The sequence below is a fragment of the Elgaria multicarinata genome, chromosome 5 (assembly GCF_023053635.1).
Source record: "Elgaria multicarinata webbii isolate HBS135686 ecotype San Diego chromosome 5, rElgMul1.1.pri, whole genome shotgun sequence".
Classification (NCBI taxonomy): domain Eukaryota; kingdom Metazoa; phylum Chordata; class Lepidosauria; order Squamata; family Anguidae; genus Elgaria; species Elgaria multicarinata.
In genome coordinates, this window is record NC_086175.1 from 119,244,366 (window position 1) to 119,268,609 (window position 24,244).

Consider the following 24,244-nt stretch of genomic DNA (forward strand, 5'->3'; position numbering starts at 1 on the left):
ACATTTTTAAACTTGGGAAGACTGTGGCCAGGTGAGCTATGTACCTCCCTGTTCAGGCTGTTGTTGACGTTCTAACTGTGGATGGATGCCTTCAAGGCCTCTGTTCTTGCTTCTTATGATTCTTTATTTTCCAACTAGACTTGGGGCATGTCTACACCATGCCTTATCCTGGGGATAGCCCTGGGATCATCCCTGTGTGTCCACATGACGCACAGAGGATCCCGGAGGCAGGGAGGGATGATCCCTCCATTTCCCTGGGATAACCGGGACGGCTTTAATCCTGACTTTTCCCATGGTCTCGGGATCGTCCTGAGACCACGGGAGGTGTGGGCGGCTGTCCCGGTTTCGTCCTGGCTCCTCGTGAGTAAACACGAGAAGCTGGGAACCGGGCATGTGGCATGGAGCTCTTCAGGTCACTCTGTGCCCATTGGGGGTGGGAAGGAGAGTGTGATCGGTTTTTTTTAAAAAATCTTTTGTAATTTTCACTGGAGCGCTCGTGCGCTCCAGCTCCTCTGTTTTTAGAAAAAAATGGCTGCCATGACAGGCGCAATGCCCGGGATGTTGTGCAGCCCATGTGGACTGAGGTGGAGGATCTCACGAGCAGACTACCGCGAGACCCTCCCCCCTTCCTCCCAGAACACCAGGAGGTCTAGACATGCCCTTGGAATAGACAGCTCTTCAAATAAGCTCCTCCTCTTTGAGAGCTCTTCAAATAATGCGCACTTGCACTTTCTTAGGAATAGCTCCCATTGAACTGAATGGGATGCCCCCATTATCCAACATGTGAAGAAGCTGTCTCTCATTGTCCCATGACTTTCCTTTAGGGTGACCAAAAATGAGGAAACACATCACCAAAAGGGAGAGCAAGAGAGGGTGCCGATGTGTATCAACTTTGCAGATGGTAACAACTGCAAAGTATCGATGCATATTGAGAAATCATTACTAGAAGTTAAATAGAAATATAATAAATCTCACCGCAGTGTGGCAATTGTGACCAGAGATGACCTGGTGTCTGCTTGGTCTGTTGTCATGGGCAACTTCAAGGCTCTGTTCTCCCTTCTTGTGTTTGTATCTCTCTCTCTCTCTCTCTCTCTCTCTCTCTCTCTCTCTCTCTGCTTTAATGCAGATTTGGGCTGAACAGTCCTTCAAAAAAGGGATGGCTTCAAATAGAGGACTACTCTCTGTGAAGTAGGACACCTGGCCATCCAAGTCCTTCTTCTTCTTCACACATCCTGAGGGGCTATTTCCAACAGCATCCAGGAACATGTATCTATGCTTGCAGAATGGAAGGTTTAGCTGCCTTATAGGGAGTCAGACTATTGTGTGTGTAAAATGTTAAGTGTTATGTTGTGCTAAAGCCTCTTTTCTTCATGGTGTCTGATCTCACTTAAGAAAATAGGTTTGTCAACAGCTTGACGAAAGCTTCTTGATGCATGAATTCAAATAAGGCAAATAAACATTTTGGTATTTCAGCCGATGTTTGAATTTCTTTGCTGTTATTTTCTTTCCTTCTCCTTGATATATTTTTTTTAAAAAAATACTGGCAGTATACATCTGAGAAAGCAACAAATATTAAGTGAAAACCCTTTCACAGTATGAAAGGGCAGCCCTCCAGTTCTCACCCTCCTAAGAACACATTTCACATCTCATCTCTTCGAGAATTAGAAGTGAAAATGTGTCAACTCTTCCAAAGGAGTTGGTCCAACATATTTCACATAAGCAGAAAACGATGGGGGGAGAATTACAGACTCTACTTTCACACAACACATGCTGCTAAGCTGTTCATTCTTCTTCAATGTTGAAGACATTCTGGTATTTGTTATTTAAAATGCAGTCATTAAATAGCCATTTTCCCACATTATCACTATTTGGGCTATATAACATGTGAAGGCCATACTGGCAGTGCCAAGTTCTCAGTTCCCAGTGGCCTCAGCTTGGCATCCATTTTGGAAAAACAGTATTCCCTTTGCGAATTTATCTAGTTCTGTCTCAAGTCTGCATCATATTGCAATCTTCATTTTTTTCTTTTCATGTGAAAACGTGTGCATATTTTCATGTGTACTCTTCCAAATGTACACATCAATTGTGCATATCTTTCAATTATATGCATGCTTCTCCCATTGGTTCTCCTCTTCCTCATAATTGCTACCACGCCCGCAAGATGTGGCGATGGTCACCAATTTGGATGGCTTCAAAAGGGGATTGGATAAATCCCTGGAGGAGAGGGCTATCAATGGCTACTAGCCCTGATGGTTATGTGCTACTTCTAGTATCCGAGGCAGTAAGTCTGTGTGCACCAGTTGCTGGGGAACATGGGTGACAGTTTGCTGTTGTACCATGTCCTGTTTTGTTGGTAGACAGCTGGTTGGCCACTGTGTGAACAGAGTGCTGGACTAGATGGATCCTTGGTCTGACCCAGCATGGCACGTCATGGTCTTGCTTGCTTGAGATCAATGAGCAAGTAGGGTGTGGCATCTACTGTTCCTCTTTCTCACCATCACTATTGTCTGGGCTGAGAGACAGGTGAACAAGCAGGTTGCAACAAAGAAGAAGAGGAGCAAGTCCAGGGGGCTCTTGACCCTGGGCCCCTGAGGTGTGGGCCCTCAGGAGGTGTCCAACCATGCCTAACTTTGATGCCAGCCCTGCCTAAAATTGTAGCTTTTATTCTATGTTCTGCCAAGGCCATGTATTATTTTCAGACAATTGGGAGGTTTGTTTTGACTCTTTATAGGAGGAGATTTTGATAAGGGGATTCCAGATATCTTTTTAAATACCAGAGTGGTAGCAGTCAATTGAAGTATATATATATATATATATATATATATATATATATTTGTAGAGAAGGGCCCCGTAACCCCATTTTCCCACTGATATGACACAACAGATGTCATTAAACCATGGCACATTGCAGCAGGGTTTTTTTTAAAGCAAATTTTCCAACTGCTCAAATGCCCTGTCGGACACCCCCTCCCCCACCCCAGCCAAGCACATTATTTCTCTTTCATGACTGGACAGGTTATCACCAATGCTAGTAGCACCTTAAACTTAAAGACAGATTGACAGGGCCATACGGATACCCAGGAAGGACAAGAGACCAAAAGAAGTACACCACTGGTTGTCACCTACAGCCCCCAATTGAAACCACTGCAACGGATCATCAGTGAACTCCAACCCATCATCAGCACAGAGACTTTGCTCTCACAAGCCTTGGGAGGCAGACCAGTCCTAGCTGACAGACAACCTCCCAACCTGAAGCAGATGCTAACCAGCAGTAGTGCACAGGACAGAGACACAGAGGGACAAGACCGTGCAATAGACCCGAGTACCAACTCTGCCTCCACATCTATTCAGGCAACACTGTCACAGGCTGATTCTGGGGCTTCACTCTGCTCCCAATCAAGGCATGAATGGATCTCATTCAAACTTGACCCTCCTTAAGAGCTATCACCTTGCCATGTTTCATCTCTTTAACTATAAAATTTATGCAGATGTAAACATTTTTGTTAATTTCCATTTAAAAATTCCTAAAAATTCAAAGCATGAACTGATCGGATTCAAGCTTGGTGGGGCTAAAGCCATCTGTAACAGCTATCACTGTGCCAAGTTGTATATCTTTATCTTTAAAAGTGAGGGAGCTGTAAGCATTTCGGTTAATACCAGTTACCTGCATACAGAGTGGTTCTTCTATTAATTATTGCATTTGTATCCTTACCTTTTTTCCTCCAAGGAACCCAAGGAGGCGTACATAATCCTACTCCTCTCCATATCATCACAACAACAATCCTGTGAGGTAGGTTGTGCTGAGAGCCTTTGACTAGCCCTATGTCACCCAGTGGGTTTCCATGGCTCAGTGGGGATTAGAACCTGGATCTCCCGGCTCCCAGTCCAACACTTTAGCCACTACACCTATTGGGGTTGGGCGGGTGGGTAGTATTGATTCCTTACACTTTCATACAAGTGATGATTTTATAGGTGTGCCCATTAACTAAAATCAGTGGAAAAGTTTAAACTATCTTCCCCAAGATAAAGAACAAAACAAGCAGGGTTGAAGCCACTTATTTTTCTCGCTTTCATTCTTTGGAAGATCTAATTTGGAATCAGGCCTTTGCTTCGCCCTCCTTAATTCCTGCACACATGCTGCTACTGATAAATGTCACCGGCTTATTAGCTCATGGAAGCCAGTGTGCATGCATGATTAGCAGGGTAAACTCTGATTCTACTCAATTTCGACTCTTACTTCCCCATGAATAGATAATGTAATTGATGCCATGCCCCAAGGCTCCAAATGCCCAGCTGCTTTAGTGGAATGTCTTGCACGTTTAGATTCATGTTGTGGGCTCTTTTCTAACGTAGATCAGTAAAATATGTATAGGAGCTGTAACAGATGGGAACAGAATCACCTGTGCCAGAAAACACGGAAAGAACTTGGAAAAGTGATCATTTTACTGATGATGATGACAACGACAACAACAAAAACAATAGGTTCAGTCCAGATTTACACTGGATCAGCTGTACTGATGTAAGTGGACTTCTCTGCTACCCCCCACTCCTTTCCACAGCAGCTCCTCCAGCCCCCTGAAAATTCTTTGCAGAGAGTCTTCTGTGAACCTATATCACTTGCTCTGTCCAAAAGAATTGGAGGGCGCCAAGTTGGAGAAGGCTGGAGTAGAAACTTCCACCAGCAGCAATGAAGCTCTGCATCAGCAAAGTAAAAGAGAAAAGATCCCTCCATAAATGTTCAGTGTGTGTGTGTGTGTGTGTGTGTGTGCGCGCGTGTGTCATTGTTCAAGGGGGATAATGGTTGGAGAGGGGAAAATTAAAAAAAAATCAAGGCATGAATGGATCTGCTAAAAACTTGGCATAGTTAAATCTCTCCTTAAGAGATATCACCATGCCAAGTTTAATCTCTTTATCTTTAAAAATGAGGGAGCTGTAAGCATTTGATTAATTTCCATTGACTAGAGCAAATGGTTCTCCGATGGGCAATCCAACGGGGCGGAGTAAGGGGAGTCACTCCGAAATTGGGGCAGAGAATCGACTCAATGGAGCTGTAGCTTGAATTTTAAGGCATCCCTAGTTAGCATATTTTAATCTCATATTTTAACCTATATCAATTTTTGCTGTGTGGTTTTATCCTGGTTGTGCTTTTTATATTGTATTTTGTATTTGTGTTTTTAAGTTGTTGGTTGTTTTATTATGCTCTTCATGGTTTTAATTTTTGTGAACCGCCCAGAGTGCTTTGGCTATTGGGTGGTATAAAAATGTAATAAATAAATAAATAAATAAATAAATATTCAGCCCACTGTTACATCTAAATGTGATTCTGTAAGGCTTTAAAAACCTCAGAAGCATTCTGACCAAAGGAGACAGCAGTATAACACTATATGTGTCTATGTAGAAGTAAGACCCATTCAGTTCAATGCCAAGTATAGCATTGCATCCTCAGTTCTCTAAGGGCAAACTAGATGATAATGTGAAATACCTGGTTGCGTTAAAGCCATGCGGAAGTGGAGAATCATGCTTGGGGCCATAGCATGAGGAGAGGGTGTCTTGTCTTACCCATTTCTCTCATGCTTTGTTCCCAATGAGCATCTTACTTTGAAACTGTTGTTACCCCCAGGAGAGAAGAAGCGACAATGATAGGCATGGATCACTTATGCTCTCCCCGCACCCCAATTTTTGGGCCTACAACACTTTTCATCCCTCCCCAATGTCTAGGTCTAACAGGAGTTGCAGGTCAAAACATCTGGATCTGAAAGGCCATGATTTCATCATCATTGCACAATGACATCATGACACAGAGCAAGTGATATAGGTTCACAGAAGAGTAGAGTTGAAAGGGGTCTATAAAGCCATCGAGTCCAACTCCCTGCTCAGTGCAGGAATCCACCTTAAAGCATCTCTGACAGAAGGCTGTCCAGCTGCCTCTTGAAGGCCTCTAGTGTGGGAAAGCCCATGACCTCCATAGGTCATTGGTTCCATTGTCGTACTGCTCTAATAGTCAGGATGTTTTTCCTGATATCCAGCTGGAATCCATCTTTCTGTAACTTGAACCCATTATTCCGTGTCCTGCACTCTGGGAAGATTGAGAAGAGATCCTGGCCCTCCTCTGGGTGACAATCTTTTAAGTACTTGAAGAGTGCTATCATGTCTCCCCTCAATCTTCTCTTCTCAAGGCTAAACTTGCCCAGTTCTTTCAGTCTCTCCTCATAGGGCTTTGTTTCCAGACCCCTGATCATCCTCATTTCACGTTATAGGGGAGAATTTGGCATGGCTTGGCTAATTTCAGTAGCCTCCCATGTTCTTTTAAATGCAGCTCCATTTGTAAGCTGATGCGTTCGCCAGATCTACACCAAGAGGATATAACCCTTTTAAAACATTTTGAAAACTGTATATGGAGTGTGTCCTGGGCCCCAACAGTTGTCACTACTGTAATAAGCCATTTTAAAGCAATAATGTAGATCCTGCCCATTTGTGTGATTAGCTTCCTCCAAAATAGAAAGACAGTTTTAAAAAGAAGAAAGACAGACCAGTTTTCAAATTCCCTTTCAATGGAATTCCAAATCTTTGGGGCATCAGTAAACAATGAAAACTCAAATGGCACTGACCTCATGTCTCCTTTTAAAAAGAAATCTCAGACAACTAAGAATAAATCAATCTGGATATTTTTTAAAAAAAGAAATAATGAACCTGAAGCAACAGTTAACCAAGCTGTCAGCAGGAGACATGCTGAATGACAAACGTGACAAATTCACCACTTACTTCAATGGATTTCAACAATTGCCGTGACGCAATATATTGACATTTATATAGATTATGAGATACCATGCTCCACAAGACGCGTTAAACTCTGAAGCAATTATGTAGTTATGAGCTTTTACAGCATCTATGGTTGCTAGCCAACCTCGAGGGGAAAATAAACAAACCCAGCCTGGCCGGTTGCTATGCTTTTGGGCCAATTGCCAGAAAACCGAGGGTCCAAGCCATTTCCCCTAATCATAGCTGAAAACAGAAAGCTGCTTTCTACTGACTCATTTTGCCTATCCTGACAGGCAGGTGTTCACCAGGGGCTCTTTCCAATGCCCCCTGATACTCTTTTTAAACTCAGAGATGCCAAGCGTTGAACTTGGGGCCGTCTGTAAACGTGAGCTCTATGACTGAGCTATGACCTCTCACCTTTAAAAAAAACCCCATTTATTTCATTATAAATCCAGAAATGCCGCATTTCACCTGCTCTAAAATAACTCGCCCAAAGTGCTGGTTAGTTACAGAAGCAAAACTGGAGGGTCACAACAACATCTAAAGAACCTCTAAACAAGCGTTGAGTAGGGAATGATGAGAGCACAATAAATGGCCTGTGTAGCAAGGCCTCTACTCTGCCTTTGGCCCCATCCACAGATGGAATTCAGTCCTGGAGACCTTTCCCAGATTGGAAGTCAGCCCTTCAATAGGGATAAAACGTTGGCTGTGTTCAGAAGTCACCTTAAACCTTAATCCACCATAGTTAAAGCCATGGTTTAAGGTGTCTTCTGAACATGGCCATTATCACCTTAAACACTATTTATTTCCTTAGTTATTTATTATATTCATATCCCACCTTTCTTCCAACAAGTCCAAGGCAGCATACGTAGTTCTCCCATTGTCATACTATACTCACAACAACCCTGTGAGGTACATTAGCCTGAGAGAGAGTCTCTGGCTTTAGCCAGAATAGGGATTTAAACTAGGGGTGTGCATAGACCCCCCACTCCGCTTCACTTTAAGATCCGCCATTTTCAGATCGGCCCGCTCCGCCCTGCCCCCACTCCGCCTGTGCCCACTCCGCTCCGCTCGGAGCTCCGGATCCGGATCGGAGCTCCGGTCCCCCTCATAGGGGGGGTTAACGGGCCCTGCCGCCATCGCCGCCCATGCGGCGACAGCGGCAGAGCCTGGTAAGGAGGAGGGGGGCCTTACCTGCCTCCATCCGTGGTCCGTCGCTGTCTTCAATTGAGCCCGTGGTTCCACCAGGAAGTCTGGGCCGCAAGTATGGCCCAGACTTCCTGCTGGAACCACGGGCTCAATTGGAGATGCTGACGGACCGCGGACGGAGGCAGGTAAGGAAGAGGAGGGCGGGGGGGTTACCGGGCCCTGCCGCCATTGCCGCCCATGCGGCGACGGCGGCAGAGCCCGGTAAGGGACCAAGGGGGAGGGGGCCTTACCTGCCTCCGTCCGCGGTCCGTCGCCGTCTTCAATTGAGCCCGCGGTTCCACCAGGAAGTCTGGGCCGCAAGTGCGGCCCAGACTTCCTGCTGGAACCACGGGCTCAATTGGAGATGCTGACAGACCGCGGACGGAGGCAGGTAAGGGAGAGGAGGGCGGGGGGCGTTACCGGGCCCTGCTGCTGTCGCCGCATGGGTGACAGCGACAGCGGCAGGGCCCGGTAAACCCCACTTACCTTTCCGGCGGAGCTCCGGATCGAGGCGAAGGATCCGCCTTCACCTCGATCCTCTTCGCCACACTCCACCGGCCCCCCAATCCTCTTCGCCTCCGCCTTAAGGGCAGGCGAAGCCCCCTGCTCCGCTACTGCTTCTCCGGTCCGATTAGAAGCGGAGCACATCCCTAATTTAAACCTATTCCTCCCCAGTCCTAGTCCAGTAGTCTAATCAATATAAAAACAGGGTCTGTTAATTGCTTCTGATCTATTAGATGCAGCTCTCTATTGTTTAATGATTCCCAGCTTGATTTTTATAGCCCTCTGGTCACTGTTTTATTATGTATGTTATGAAGTTTTATTAATTGATTTGTAATTATCACTTACGTTCTTTTGCTTTTTGTTTTACTATTGACTGTGTCACAGGACCACCTAAGCCATGGCCCATGAGTCGAATGGACACCAGTCCAAATAGACTACGCCTTTCCTGTTTGCCCCTCTCTTTCAATAACATTTCTTCTTCCCCCAGGTGGAAGTCTTTCTTTCCCCTGGCTGCTTCCACCTGGGAATGCATGAGAATTTTGCTTCAGTTAACAAATAACTCGAAAATGTTCCACTCACAACACTGAACATGATCATGAACGGGAGCACATGTTCGCCCCAAATGATCACACAACTGCACACTTTTTTTTTAAAAAAAATGCACATTTCACACATTAGTCAATGGGGAAAATGCACAGTTTTGAAAAATGCACACTTCTCCCATTCAAAATGCCCACGTTCCCCATTTGAGCAAACCGAAAAATGACAATATCAGGTTGCAAATGTGAATGGGAGTGAACCAAACCAAGCTTTGAAGTTCAGGGAATTTTGGTGACCTGGAGTCCCTCTGGTTCTCCTTTCCCTGCTTCCACCAAACTGTCGTAAAACCCTCTTGTCTCTTGCAAACACTCTTCGATAACATGGGGTTTCACTTCTAGGCATGGGATAAGTAACTCAAGAAAAGCGTTTAAACAACACATTTTAAAAGTTTACTGAAAATAATAACAATTATTATTAATAAAACATTTTAACATGTGTATATAGCACTCAAACAAAAAACACACCATAGCAAAAGGATAAGAAAATAATGAGGGTAAATGTTGCTGTTGTTTATTCGTTCAGTCGCTTCCGACTCTTCGTGACTTCATGGACCAGCCCACGCCAGAGCTTTCTGTCGGCCGTTGCAACCCCTAGCTCCCCCAAGGTCAAGTCTGTCACCTCCAGAATATCATCCATCCATCTTGCCCTTGGTCGGCCCCTCTTCCTTTTGCCTTCCACTTTCCCTAGCATCAGCCTCTTCTCCAGGGTATCCTGTCTTCTCATTGTGTGGCCAAAGTACTTCAGTTTTGCCTTTAGTTTCATTCCCTCAAGTGAGCAGTCTGGCTTTATTTCCTGGAGTATGGACTGGTTTGATCTTCTTGCAGTCCAAGGCACTCTCAGAATTTCCCTCCAACATCACAGTCCAAAAGCATCTATCTTCCTTCGCTCAGCTTTCCTTATGGTCCAGCTCTCGCAGCCATAGGTTACTACGGGGAATACCATTGCTTTAACTATGCAGACCTTTGTTGTCAGTGTGGTGTCTCTGCTCTTAACTATTTTATCAAGATTTGTCATTGCTCTCCTCCCAAGAAGTAAACGTCTTCTGATTTCCTGGCTGCAGTCAGTGTCTGCAGTAATCTTTGCACCCAGAAATACAAAGTTAGTCACTGCCTCCACGTTTTCTCCCTCTATTTGCCAGTTATCAATTCTGCATATCTGAGATTGTTAATGTTTCTTCCTGCGATTTTAATTCCAGCCTTCGTCAAGCCCAGCACGTCGCATGATGTGTTCTGCATACAAGTTGAATAGGTAAGGTGAGAGTATACAACCCTGCCGTACTCCTTTCCCAATCTTAAACCAGTCTGTTGTTCCGTGGTCTGTTCTTACCGTTGCTACTTTTTCGTTATATAGATTCCTCAGGAGGCAGACAAGATGACTTGGTATCCCCATACCACCAAGAACTTGCCACAATTTGTTTTCATCCACACAGTCAAAGGCTTTAGATTAGTCAATAAAACAGAAATAGATGTTTTTCTGGAACTCCCTGGCTTTCTCCATTATCCAGAGGATATTGGCAATTTGGTCTCTAGTTCCTCTGCCTTTTCTAAACCCAGCTTGTACATCTGGCAATTCTCGCTCCATGAATTGCTGGAGTCTACCTTGCAGGATCCTGAGCATTACCTTGCTGGCATGTGAAATAAGTGCCACTGTCCGATAGTTTGAACATTCTTTAGTGTTTCCCTTTTTTGGTATGGGGATATAAGTTGATTTTTTCCAGTCTGATGGCCATTCTTGTGTTTTCCAAATTTGCTGGCATATGGCATGCATCACCTTGACAGCATCACCTTGCAATATTTTAAACAGTTCAGCTGGGATACCGTCGTCTCCTGCTGCCTTGTTATTAGCAATGCTTCTTAAGGCCCATTCAACCTCACTCTTCAGGATGTCTGGCTCTAACTCACTGACCACACCGTCTGACCTATCCCCGATATTATTATCCTTCCTATACAGATCTTCCATATATACTTGCCACCTTTTCTTGATCTCTTCTGTTTCTGTTAGGTCCTTGCCATCTTTGTTTTTGATCATACCCATTTTTGCCTGGAATTTACCTCCGATGTTTCTAATTTTCTGGAAGAGGTCTCTTGTCCTTCCTATTCTATTGTCTTCTTCCACTTCCGCACATTGCTTGTTTAAAAATAATTCCTTACCTCTTCTGGCTAACCTCTGGAATTTTGCATTTAATTGGGCATATCTCCCCCTATCACTGTTGCCTTTTGCTTTCCTTCTTTCTTGGGCTACTTCCAATGTCTCAGCAGACAGCCATCTTGCCTTCTTGGTTTTCTTTTTCTTTGGGACGTTTTTTGTTGCCGCCTCTTGGACAATGTTGCGAACTTCTGTCCATAGTTCTTCCGGGACCCTATCTACTAAATCTAGTCCCTTAAATCTATTCTTCACTTCCACTGCATATTCATTAGGAATATTAGTGAGCTCATATCTAACTGATCTGTGGGTCTTCCCTATTCTTTTTAGTTTGATTCTAAATTGTGCAATAAGAAGTTCGTGATCTGAACTACAGTCAGCTCCAGGTCTTGTTTTTACTGTCTGTATAGATGTCCGCCACCTTTGGCTGCAAAGGATGTAGTCAATCTGATCTCGGTGTCTGCCATCTGGTGAAGTCCATGTATAAAGCCGTCTTTTAGGTTGTTGGAAGTTTGTTATGCACAGTGAGTTGTTCTGGCAAAATTCTATCAGCCTATGTCCCGCTTCATTTTGTTCTCCTAGACCATGCTTACCTGTAATTTCAGATGTCATTTGACTACCCACCTTGGCGTTCCAGTCTCCTGTAACGAAAATAACATCTCTTTTTGGTGTATTATCCAGTAGGTGCTGCAGATCCTCATAGAACTGATCTACTTCTGCTTCTTCAGCATTTGTGGTTGGGGCATATATTTGGATCACTGTGATGTTAAATGGCTTACCCTGAATTCGATTTGAGATCATTCTATCATTTTTTGGATTGTATCCAAGCACTGCTTTAGCCACTTTATTATTAATTATGAAGGCTACTCCATTTCTTCTGTGATCCTCTTGTCCACAGTAGTAGATCTGGTGCTGATCTGATGTGAAGTGGCCCATTCCAGTCCATTTCAGTTCACTGACACCCAATATATCTATATTTAATCTTGACATCTCACCAATAACCACATCCAATTTGCCCTGGCTCATAGATCTTACATTCCAGGTTCCTATGGTGTGTTGATCTTTAGAACATCGGATTCGTCGTTCACCACCAGCACTGTCGGCCGCTAGCCGTCCTTTCAGCTTTGAGCTAGCTGTGTCATCACATCTGGGGCTAGTTGAACTTATCCTCTGTTCCTCCCCAGTAGCATTTTGACCATCTTCCGACCTGGGAGTCCCATCTTCCGATGGTATACCGACATATCTCTGGTTGTACCGATCCATTTAGTTTTCATGGCAAGAATACTGGGGTGGATTGCCATTACCTTCCCCAGAGATTGTATTTAATCTGACCTCTCTACCATGACCTTCCCGTCTTGGGTGTCCCTTCACGGTTTAGCTCATGGCATCCTTGAGGTGCTCAAGCTCCAGCACCATGACAAGGTAACGATCTCTTTTGCTGGAGGAGGGTAGCTAATTTCTAACTAGAATTTTCTCATAGTTCTTCCCAACTTATCGTCAGAGTTCTCAGCTTTTCCAAGCATTCTGCTTTTCCCAGAAAGCAGTTCTCTGATTCCCCTCTCCTCCTCCTCCTCCTCCTTCCCCACCACACCACCACACCCCAACATTCTCCTTCCTTTCAGTCTTCCTCTACGTTTTAAAAACTATTCTTTGGCCTCAAATTTTTATAAGTTAAAGCCAGTTGGCACTCTTACAACTCTTGACCAATAAAGAAACTTCACCCTTGTCCTAAACCTCTTCTGCTGAGCAAGTTGTAAACATTTCCACAGAAACCACTTCTGGCAGCCTGTAGACTTTTGGGCACCATAATGATATGTAAACAAACTTGCTTCTGAGGGCATCCTATCTTACTAACCATCTGTTAGTGGCACCAAGACATTAACTGAACTTTTAACCTTTTGGATTTTACACTGATAATAAAAATTAACCCTATAATACCGAAATCAAATTATATACAAAATTAAAAGACATTTCAGTTCCTTCACAGACTGTAAGCTGTGGAGTGGTGGAAAAGTAGTATATAAATACTAAAGCTAGTTATGGTAATGTTAATAGTAAAAAAAAGTGTTGTTGTTGTTGTTGTTGTTGTTTTATTATTATTATTATTATTATTATTATTATTATTATTATTTCATTAGTCTGGGGATTTTCACAAACTGATTCTCTCAGGTATATTCATACCCAGTGCCATCTAGTAGTAATGAATTTACAGTTATGGAGAACTGAGGCATAGCTGAGGCATTCCAAACATGTTGTGAAGACAAAATGGAGAGGAGGAAGATTATGTAAGCAACCTTGGATTCCTTGGAAGAAAAATGGTGGAATATATGATAAAAAAATAAAACCAAAAATGTAATGTTAAAATACATATGTCTAGTTATTAAAACATGAAAACTTTTTTCCTTTCCTGCCTAATGAATGAAAATGTGGGCAAGCCTGACCACAGGTGGATTAAAATTTGGTAGTCCCCACAGAATCTAAATTATTAAGTCACTAGATGGTGGTATCTCACAATTTTTGAATTGGTGGTCTCACACCTTTTCTATTTCTGTGTCTTCTTCGACTCATTTTATGGGATATGGATAATTTTGGGTGTTTGTGTGGTGCTGACAGTGGCTAGGGTGGTTGCTTATGCATTGTGAAACAAGAGGACACCAATTTCATAACGTTTGCAGATGCACATTTATATTTATAGGTGCAAATTTAGAAATTATTATGATTTAAATAGAAATAGAAGACATCTCACCATAGTGGAGAGACTGGGGGCTAATCTACACCTGCAGGCAATTCAGCATGGAAGAGGGATGCTTCCGAATGTTCCCTGCTTCTGCGATTGGCACTCATGGGGCACATGGCATTGATGTGTACCACAATGACAGGAGTGCTGCTGCGAGAGCATGTGTGCCCTGTTAAGCTGCTTGCACATGTGGATCGACAGAACTGGGTGATGCTGCACAGATGACGCAGCTATGGGGCATATTTTTTTAATGACTTGTGAGGCATGCGCAGGAGCGCAGATGCGCAATAACACATAGGGGGATAGGAACTCCATCGGATATGCACTCCTGTGCAGAGATACGTTCATATTAAAAACACTCACCCACACACTCAATGGTAAAACATGCCGAGAACCATCCAAATCATTTGGCAATGGTGGACAGGTCCACTACCAAAAACTTCCGATACCCATGCACATGCCCTTCACAGCTGATTGACAACCTGGCAAAGGGGGAGGGAGGCACACCACAAACGTTCTTCAGAAAGGAAGCGAGAAAAACTGCAACAAAAGCAGTCAGGGATATTCCAGGAAAACAGTTGCGATCACCACCAATGAATGGGCCATGTGGTCTTTGTTTACTTCCTCTTTCTTCAGTGTGCGAAGAAAGAGGAATCTGCTTGTCCCTATTGTGGGATAGTAACATGAGGCAAAGCGACAGGAGGGAAACATAATCCCCCCACCCCACTTGAAGAAGCTCTTATAGGAGAAGAGAGTCTTTAATGTACAGATAATTTATGGCTTTTAAAGAGCAAAAAGAGGCACTTTGAATTGTGCCTGGAAACAAATTGGGATCTTGCCCGTGGCATTGGGAAAAGGGGGAACTAAGTTCTTTGTGTTGAACATGGATGAGCAATTGGTTCATTGCAGTGGGACACAAGCGAATTGGAAAAGGACACTTGGCTGAAAAGCTCATTTTATTGTTTTGTAAAATCGGTTGAGTTGGCTGTAGAGTAGAAAGCATAAGAAAATAGGAGGATAACTCAAGGGGAGCAGGAAACTATGAAAATATTCCAAACAGGCCTGAGAGATGGAGGGGCAGCACACAGAGAAACAAACAAATAAATAAACCAAACAAGGAGAAACCAATAAAAGAACAGTGCCGAGGAGTGCAATTTTATTACGAAGACAGAAGAATGAGATAAGACGTGTTGCCTGGTAAACAACTGGAATGGGGGCAGGGGAAATACCTACCCCAAATCAGAGCAAACCTGTGTCATGAAAATTTTAAACACCCAAGCTGGTGTGAAAATTATGCGCTCTCAGCCTAAAACCCATCTGGCCCATTAAAACACAGAATCTGCCCTTTAAAATGCAGGATACGCATTCCTAACTCTTGAAAGAACATGGGCTGTGGGATGCAACCTATCACCCGAGATAAGCATCCTGTTCCATGTCCACGTCCTCTTTGATTTGTGCTGCCTGGTTTAACAGAGGAGTAGTTAGACTGTTTGCATTTGACCGAAGGAGTCCATATGGTGCAGCGGAACCATCTAAATCATAAGATGGGTGGTAAAAGCTTTTCCAAACATGCTTTTCGGTGAAGGTGCACATGCATATTTAATGCCGTTTTCTTTCTTTCCCATAATAGTGTAATGGAGCAAAGTAAGCAGCTGGCTGCTTTTGAAAAGGAAAGAAGAGGCTGAACCTCTGGGTAACTTTCAGATGACACTTAAAAAGAAAGAAAGAATAGCAACAGCTCTGCATTTGTCTCAAGCTAGATTTACAGTGCTGCTTTAAAATGGTATTGAAGTGCACTGATAACTGTTGGGGCACGGGACACATTATTATTATTAAAACATTTGAATCCTGCCCTATATCACTGGGATCTCAGGGTGGCATAGAGATAAAACCAAACAAACTGTATAAAATAATAAATATATGCAGCTAAAAACAAACCATTAATCAAGCTAGAACCAGTATAGAATTTAAAAGCAGTAGAAACAATTAATACTGTGTGCAGCCTTGGTGAATTTAGCCATCAGATGTGGTGTCCAGAAATGGACACCATATTTGAAGTGAGGTCGAGGTGAGTGGAACTATTGGCTTAGGCTTCTCCCAAAAGTGGGTCTATGACCCCCCTGGAAAAAGTGAAGTACAAGCTGTAGGGGCAGGATTGCAGCTTGAGATTGATAAATTAATGGTCAAGGAACATCTAATTTCTTTGAATGACTTCAAATCTCCAGGGCCCAATGATATGCTTCCTAGAATAATAAAGGAACTGGAAGAAGAACTCTCAAAACTACTGTTTATTATCTTTGCAAAATCATGGAATATGGGTGAAATGCCAGACGACTGGAAGAGGGCTTAAAAAGGGCAAAAAGGAGGAACCTGGGAACTACAGACCACTTTTTCTGATATCAATCACTGGGAAATTATTTGAGTAGATTATAAAGAAGTCAATCTGTACGCACCTTGAAAGCAATGCAGTGATTACTAGAAGCCAGCATGGATTTGTCAAGAAGAAATCCTGCCAGACTAATCTGATCTCATATTTTGATCGGGTAACCTCCCTTGTGGACTGTGGGAATGCTGTGGACATAATATATCAGCAAAGCTTTTGACAAAGTACCCCATGGCATTCTGATTAGCGAACTGGCTAAATGTGTTCTAGATGGAACAACTATTAGGTGGATCCATAGTTAGCTACAGAATCGGACTCAAAGAGTGCTTATCAACAGTACCTTCTCAAACTGGGTGGAGGTAATGAGCAGGGTACCACAGGGCCCAGTCCTGGGCCCAGTGCTCTTCAAAATTTTTATTAATCTTGGCTGGAGTGCTGGGCTGAAAACAATAGAATGAAATTTAATAGGGATAAATGCCAAGTTCTACATTTAGGGAATAGAAACCAAATGCACAGTTACAAGATAGGGGACACTTGGCTCAGCAATACTACAAACGAGAAGGATCTTGGAATTGTTGAAGATCGCAAGCTGAATATGAGCCAACAGTGCAATATGGCTGCAAGAAAGGCAAATGCTATTTTGGGCTGCATTAATAGAAGTATAGCTTCCAAATCACGGGAGGTACTGGTTCCTCTCTATTCGGCCCTGGTTAGGCCTCATCTAGAGTATTGCGTCCAGTTCTGGGCTCCACAATTCAAGAAGGATGCAGACAAGCTGGAGTGTGTTCAGAAGAGGGCAACCAGGATGATCAGGGGTCTAGAAACAAAGCCCTATGAAGAGAGACTGAAAGAACTGGGCATGTTTAGCCTGGAGAAGAGAAGATTGAGGGGAGACATGATAGCACTCTTCAAATACTTAAAAGGTTGTCACACAGAGGAGGGCCAGGATCTCTTCTCGATCCTCCCAGAGTGCAGGACACGGAAGAACGGGCTCAAGTTAAAGGAAGCCAGATTCCGGCTGGACATCAGGAAAAACTTCCTGACTGTTAGAGCAGTGCGACGGTGGAATCAGTTACCTAGGGAGGTTGTGGGCTCTCCCACACTAGAGGCCTTCAAGAGGCAGCTGGACAACCATCTGTCAGGGATGCTTTAGGGTGGATTCCTGCATTGAGCAGGGGGTTGGACTAGATGGCCTTGTAGGCCACTTCCAACTCTGCTATTCTATGATTCTATGATTAATGATTTGGGTGAGGATATGCAGGGAATGCTTATCAAATTTGCGGATGACACAAAATTGGGTGGGATACCTAAGTGATCTTGATAGGCTGGAGCACTGGGCTGAAAACAACAGAATGAAATGTAATAGGGATAAATGCCAAGTGCTACACCTAGGAAAAAGAAACCAAATGCATGGTTACAAAATAGGGGATACTTGGCTCAGCAATACTACAAGTGAGGAGGATTTTGGAATTGTTATAGATCACAAGCTGACTATGAGCCAACAGTGTGATATGGCTGCAAAAACCCCTCACGAATGCTATTTTAGGCTGCATTAATAGTATAGCTTCCAAATCACGTAAGGTACTGGTTCCCCTCTATTTAGCTTACAAATGGAGCTGCATTTAAAAGAACATGAGAGGCTACTGTAATTAGCCAAGCTATGCCAAATTCTCCCCTATAACATGAAATGAGGATGATCAGGGGTCTGGAAACAAATCCCTATGAGGAGAGACTGAAAGAACTGGGCATGTTTAGCTTGGAGAAGAGAAGACTGAGTGGAGACATGATAGCACTCTTCAAATAGTTGGAAGGTTGTCACCCAGAGGAGGGCCAGGATCTCTTCTCAATCATCCCAGAGTGCAGGACATGGAATAATGGGCTCAATTTACAGGAAGCCAGATTCCGGCTGAACATCAGGAAAAACTTCCTGACTGTTAGAGCAGTACAGCAATGGAACCAATGACCTATTGAATTTATGCACACACTAGAGGCCTTCAAGAGGCAGCTGGACAGCCATCTTTCAGGAATGCTTTAAGGTGAATTCCTGCATTCAGCAGGGGTTTGGACTTGATGGCCTTATAGGCCCCTTCCAGCTCTACTATTCTATGATTCTATGATTACTTCCTGTGATTTAGACACTATACTTCCCTTTATAATCTGCTCTAGAATCTTCCCAGGTATTGACATCAGCCTGGTTGATATATACTTCTCTGGATTGTCCTTTTTGCCATTTTTGAAGATAGGGACAACATTTGCCCTGTTCCAGTTCTCTGGAACTTCACCTGTTCTCCAGGATTTCTCAAAGATAACAGATAGAGGTTCTGGGAGTCCATCTGCTAGTTCCTTAGCATCCGTTTCATCCGGATTTGAACTCATTGAAGGTTTTTAGATTCCTTCACCATCTCTTTGTCAACCTCAAGCTGCACTCCTACTCCTTCAGCCTGTTTGTTACATATGCCAGATGGGACAAAAATCCTCTTTGGGGAGAAGATCGAGCCAAAACAGGAATCGATCAGTTCTGCCTTTTCTTCGTCACCTGTCAGTATTTTGCTTCCACCACAAAGAAACATGTCTGGTGGTTTTTACACGGCAGGCAGTCGCATCGGAAAAACCAGCCCTCAGTGACTATAGTTAGTATGTCACACTGGTAAGCAAGAGAGCCAGCATAGTGCTGCATTTTAATTTACCAGGTGTGTAATTGCCTAGGAACCAGAGCAAAGCTAATTGAATGAAACCAGCTGTTAAAATCTAATATAAATTTATTAAAGCAATAACATATTATTTAGAAGCCTCCAAAGTGAAAACCCGTTTTTGAAGGGTTTTGATTTACCAGGCCCACCCGTGTAGGAAATATATGATGCTTATATATGATGTACCCAGAGGCCATTTCACACACTATTTTATCTATTAAAATATTTATATTCTGCTTTTTGGCCTGTCATGGGACCCAAGAGGCAGCTAACAGTATCAATTGAAACAATATACAATCCATAAAACAACAAAGACTAAGCAAAAAATCCGAGTTAAAAATTAGAAGCCAGATATCAAGATCCTGGTTCTTGCCATGGAGAGCCATGAGGACGAGGAGGAGGGTGACACATAAAAACAGGAAGTGATGTCTAATGATGCAGCCATTTTCAACAGCTGGTGCTGTTGAAAAACACAGATAGAGGAGGAACTAAACCAAACCAAAGGGACAGTGAAAAAATGGTTTTCGCAACATGCTGAAATGCCAGTAAAGAGGTGATAGCAGCAATTACAGTTGATAGGGATAGAAGGATTTGTCAGTTTTGGTTTCATTCCATCTCTTATTCTTCTAATCTTAGTTCTGAATCTTGAGCATTTGTAACAAAAAATGTTTGCATGAAAATCCAGAAGCATTTTTACAGACATTTCTCTAAATACTTGCATTTTTATATGCATTTTTGGGTACTATACACTTTTGTCGCAAGCACTGTTCCTAATATAATTAATTTATTAAAATGATTTCCCCTAATAAACACATTTTTCCATGCATTTTTTTTAATCGGAGAACTCTGTTGTGAATTTTGAAGGACAACTGAGCTTTGGTCTGCGGAATTAGGTAAACTCACATTACAATGTGAACTGAATAAATTTCTCTCCTATCCCTAGTTGCAGACACAGTTCCACTTTGCGCAGCTACTGCCAATGATTGAATTTGTAGTATCTGGGAGTTGTCAGACCCATATAACTCAGAACAACAGTGATCTTAAACCTCCAAGTACCAGTCAATTAGCCAGTTCGCACGTCACGATAAGCAACCCTGAAAATAAGCCACAATGGGTTGGTTGTTCACTCGCTAATGCACATTACGCCTGACAGATATTAAGGTGGTCTGAGGCCTGCTGTGGCTTCTTTCCCTCTGAGTTCCCCTGCCCACTCCTGGCATGTATCTCATGCAACTTTGTGACACAGCCTCAGCACCCTGCTCCACTAATGAGTGTAAATGTGTTCATTAGCAGAGTACAGTTTATTTCCTAGAACTGTTTTTCACCTTCAGGGAGATTTGCATAAGTGTAACCTTTTGTTTGTTTGTTTACTTTGGGGGAGATTTGAGCAAATTCACTAAAGCTCAGTAGTTACTACGAATAAGAAGAGTTGTTGCTGTAGATTTGTGCAAATCTTCCTGAAAGCAACAAATACAACAAAAAGGGTTAAATTTGCATGAATCTTTATTTCATGAAAATAAAAACAAAAATGTGCAATTCTCCACAAAAGGTGGAAAGAAACATAATGTTAAATTTGTGGAAATTGATGTTGGAATAAAAATAATGTCAAATATGCACAAATCTCCCCGAAGATGGAAAAAGAAAAAGTGTCACTGTCTAGGGATGCAACAAGGTATCAGAGGAGTGGCAGATGGAGGCAGGAGGTGACACTAGCAAAGGTCATGTTTTTCATCTCTCTTGCCAGCAGCTCTGTAGTTCTTTCAGACAAACAATGCACAAGACGCTCTTCTGGGTTCTCTCTGAAAACAAGCCACCAATAACAAGCCATGGTTCTCTGGGTGGCTTGTGCATGGTTGACAAACCACACTGAGGAAACTATTCCAGGTTCGGATGCCATGACAAGCCACTCTGAAAGAAACAAGGATGACAGCCCAGCATGGGTTGCTGTTTCATTCAAACCAGGTCCTTAGGTAGCTGGAATGCCCCATCCATGCCCAGGAGGGAGTTTTCGGCAGGTTTGGTGACCCTGAGGTTTCCCGAAGTACGAAAAACACCACCACAAAACCCTGAGTGGTGGGGTAGTAGGAGGACCAAAACTGCCTAATGAGGACTGAGCATGCTCTGTTGGCACAGACTGCTGACTGACTGTTGGAGGGAAAAATAAAAATAAAACCAGGAGGGAAGGAAAATGGAATGCAGTTTCTGGAATCTTGAAAAAGGGCACTCCACACACTTCTCACTCCTCACTCCGAATTCCAAAATTGTCTAAGAGCTGCATATTGTCTGTTAATAACTTTACTATTATTATTATTATTATTATTATTATTATTATTATTATTATTATTTATTTATTTATTTATTTATTTATTTATATAGCACCATCTATGTACATGGTGCTGTACAGAGTAAAACAGTAAATAGCAAGACCTTGCCGCATAGGCTTACATTCTATTAAAATCATAGTAAAGCGATAAGGAGGGGAAGAGAATGCAAACAGGCACTGGGTAGGGTAAACAAGCACAGGGTAGGGTAAAACTAACAGTATAAAGTCCAAGCAGCACCAGGTTTTAAAAGATTTAGGAAAAAGAAAAGTTTTTAGCTGAGCTTTAAAAGCTGCGATTGAACTTTACAATTCTAGCCTGGTATTACAAGTGAAATGCAAAATGAGGCAATTGCAGACAGTGTGAAGGAAAAACATGTGCGCTTAGAGTATGTCTAGGGTCACAAATGTTTACCCCCTCAAGAAACTGCCAATCTAAAATCCATCTTCTTATGAGAAACCTTTTTAAAAAAATCAAGTCTGTCAGGCTAGTTTGGGAGTAAGCAAAGCAGCAATGACAAAACGAGGATATGCATCACAGCCTTTTTAAAAGTCCTGTTTCCATCTGAGATTCTTACCTGCTTCCTTGGTCCGGATCACTCTAGATGGCGCACTTGGATCTCCGGTCCCAATTTTATTCATTGCTACGACTCTAAATTCATATTCCACCCACGGGTTCAGTTCGACAGCCATCGCAGACTCCAAGTCACCACTGATGTTTTCTGGAACTGTGAAGAGAGAGGAAATTGAGTAACTCATTACTGCCACACAATCCACAAACAATTTTCTCTGAAGTTGCTAAACTGAAGTTGGAGGAATCAATTGCTGAGACAGAGCTAATTCGTATATAACATGTCCTGAACTGCACCATTCGGGCTCACGTGTGGACGGAAATTAAATATCCAACAGATTTTGAACTCCTTCGAATGTTGCAAAGAAATTCTCAGCAGTTTAAATATTCCAAAATATGGGCTTAAAGAGTATTTTGGGAGGAAAATGTGTGTTTAAATGTGGATTTCTTTTTAGACAAAACACACATTTAAATACATATTTAAATTACAGCCGGTCTCTTTTTTCTTTTATTTTGGGGGTTTGCCCAAATTTTGTGTGTGTGGGAATATAAAACAGATGGAGGGGCAAAATGGTTTTATTCTGGGGGGCATGATTCAGAGGCAGAAGAGGGAAAGGGGCTTACAATTCCAGGAGCGCGCTTCTTACCTTTCCTTCTATTTTCTTAATTTGCTCCTGGTGCAATCCTAGGCATGCTTTTTTTGGGGGTACAATTTTATCCATGGCTTGGCCGGGGAATGCTGGGAGTTGTATGATTCCCCCCCCCCGCCCGTTTGAACATGCATAGGATTGAGCCCTTACAGTTTTAATAAAACCTTCTGGCTTTGCTGGTGGGTTTGGTCTCAGGTAGGGAAGTCAGTTGCGGGGCTCACTGGATTTCTGATGTGCCTCTGACTTGGCTTGCATTTGAAAGCTGAGCTGCAGGCTTTTTCCGAAATCCAGGAACATTTTTGTTTTTTTGTTTTTAAATCCACAAATAGAAATTTGTGCAAATTGCAGCTGCGGTTTGCATAATGTGCATAAATTTTGCCCATATTTTGTGCACATTTGGGCTTGATTTATGCATATTAAAAAAAACCCTGGAAAATCCATGATCACAGGGAAACAAGACGAAGTCCGAGGGACCAAGCTGATGAAAGCCTGGAGAACTTCAACCCTGAACGGGTTCCTCCAATATCCCTAGTGGCACTGCATTAGTATTGGAGCTCTGGCTGTTGGCACGACCATTTTTCCTTCTCGCAGGCATTCTGAATAGTTACAGTGGCTTCCAGGGGCTCATGCCTGGTGCCACACTGCCATGCTTTAACCTTTTAAATAACGGGTAGGGAGGAATCCCCCCCGCAATTAAAAACATAAGAAAAACTATGCTGAATCAAACCAAGAGTCCATCTAGTCCAGCACTCTGTGAACACGGTAGCCAACCAGCTTTTGGCCAACCAGCTGTGAGACCTCTACCCCCCAAAAAATTTTGGGATTGAGTTGTGACCCCTGAAACTGACCCCAAAGAGTCACCTCCCATTTGCCAGCTGAAATTGGTCAGAAAATTGGGCATGGCCATTTTAGCCCATCCCTCAAAATACATATTTAAATATTTATTTAGGGATTATTTTTTTAAAAAAATAAAAATAAATGGAAGATTAACACTAAAAACATGTGCAAAAGTGACAAGAGAGAAGGATTAGTCAGTTTTGTTTCTTCCTAGGGACAATGTGTAGGAGAAGCAAGATGAAGTTGTCAGCAAAAATTGGGCTTGCGACTCATCAAGTTGTGACATTGTGCTAGGCCCTTGACCACTCCTCCATTTCTTTTTCTGGCCCTAGACAGGCCACAAGATCCATTCAGATTGCTTGATTGATGTGGTTTATTTATTTATTTATTTTTAATTCTCTCACCTGTTTTTACAGTCTGCCAGCCAAGTGAAAACGGACTTCGTGCTTGCAGGTTGTAGGAGGTTATGGGGCTATGATTGTCTGCCCCGGGAGTCCACGAAAGTGTTGCTGTGGTCTCTGTGATCTCTTCAACAATCACAACCCCAGGAGGCCCAGGTGGACCTGAAAGACAAGAGACTGAATGCACTACAGTACTTGGAAATTCCTGTTGGTACACATATAGGATCACATCCACGTGTACTCTGTAATGAATCCAGATTAAGAACTGCTACTTTTCATCATCGCTATGTCTCCAGGGACCCAGGCACATGAAAGAACTGTGCTGCTTGAGAGTCTGCAGATTTGAATCTTCTCACTGGGGAATGGCTGTTCAGTCTCTGTAGAATGCAAACCCATAACCTTCAGGGTTATAGTATTTTGACTTCTCTGCCATAGGTCCTAAACCATCCATCCCTATCTTGA

At 43.0% G+C, this 24,244-nt stretch overlaps 1 protein-coding gene across 1 annotated transcript in view; it reads right to left on the reverse strand.

Moving 5' to 3' along the window:
* The window catches only part of CNTN5 (contactin 5), a 447,440-nt gene that overhangs the window by 33,234 nt on the left and 389,962 nt on the right, over positions 1-24,244 (reverse strand). Inside the window, exons 15-16 of the mRNA XM_063127114.1 lie at positions 23,786-23,944; positions 21,902-22,051 (exon numbers count right to left, since the gene is read on the reverse strand). Of these exons, the coding sequence (XP_062983184.1) occupies positions 21,902-22,051; positions 23,786-23,944 (309 nt within the window). The remainder of the gene's footprint in view (positions 1-21,901; positions 22,052-23,785; positions 23,945-24,244) is intronic.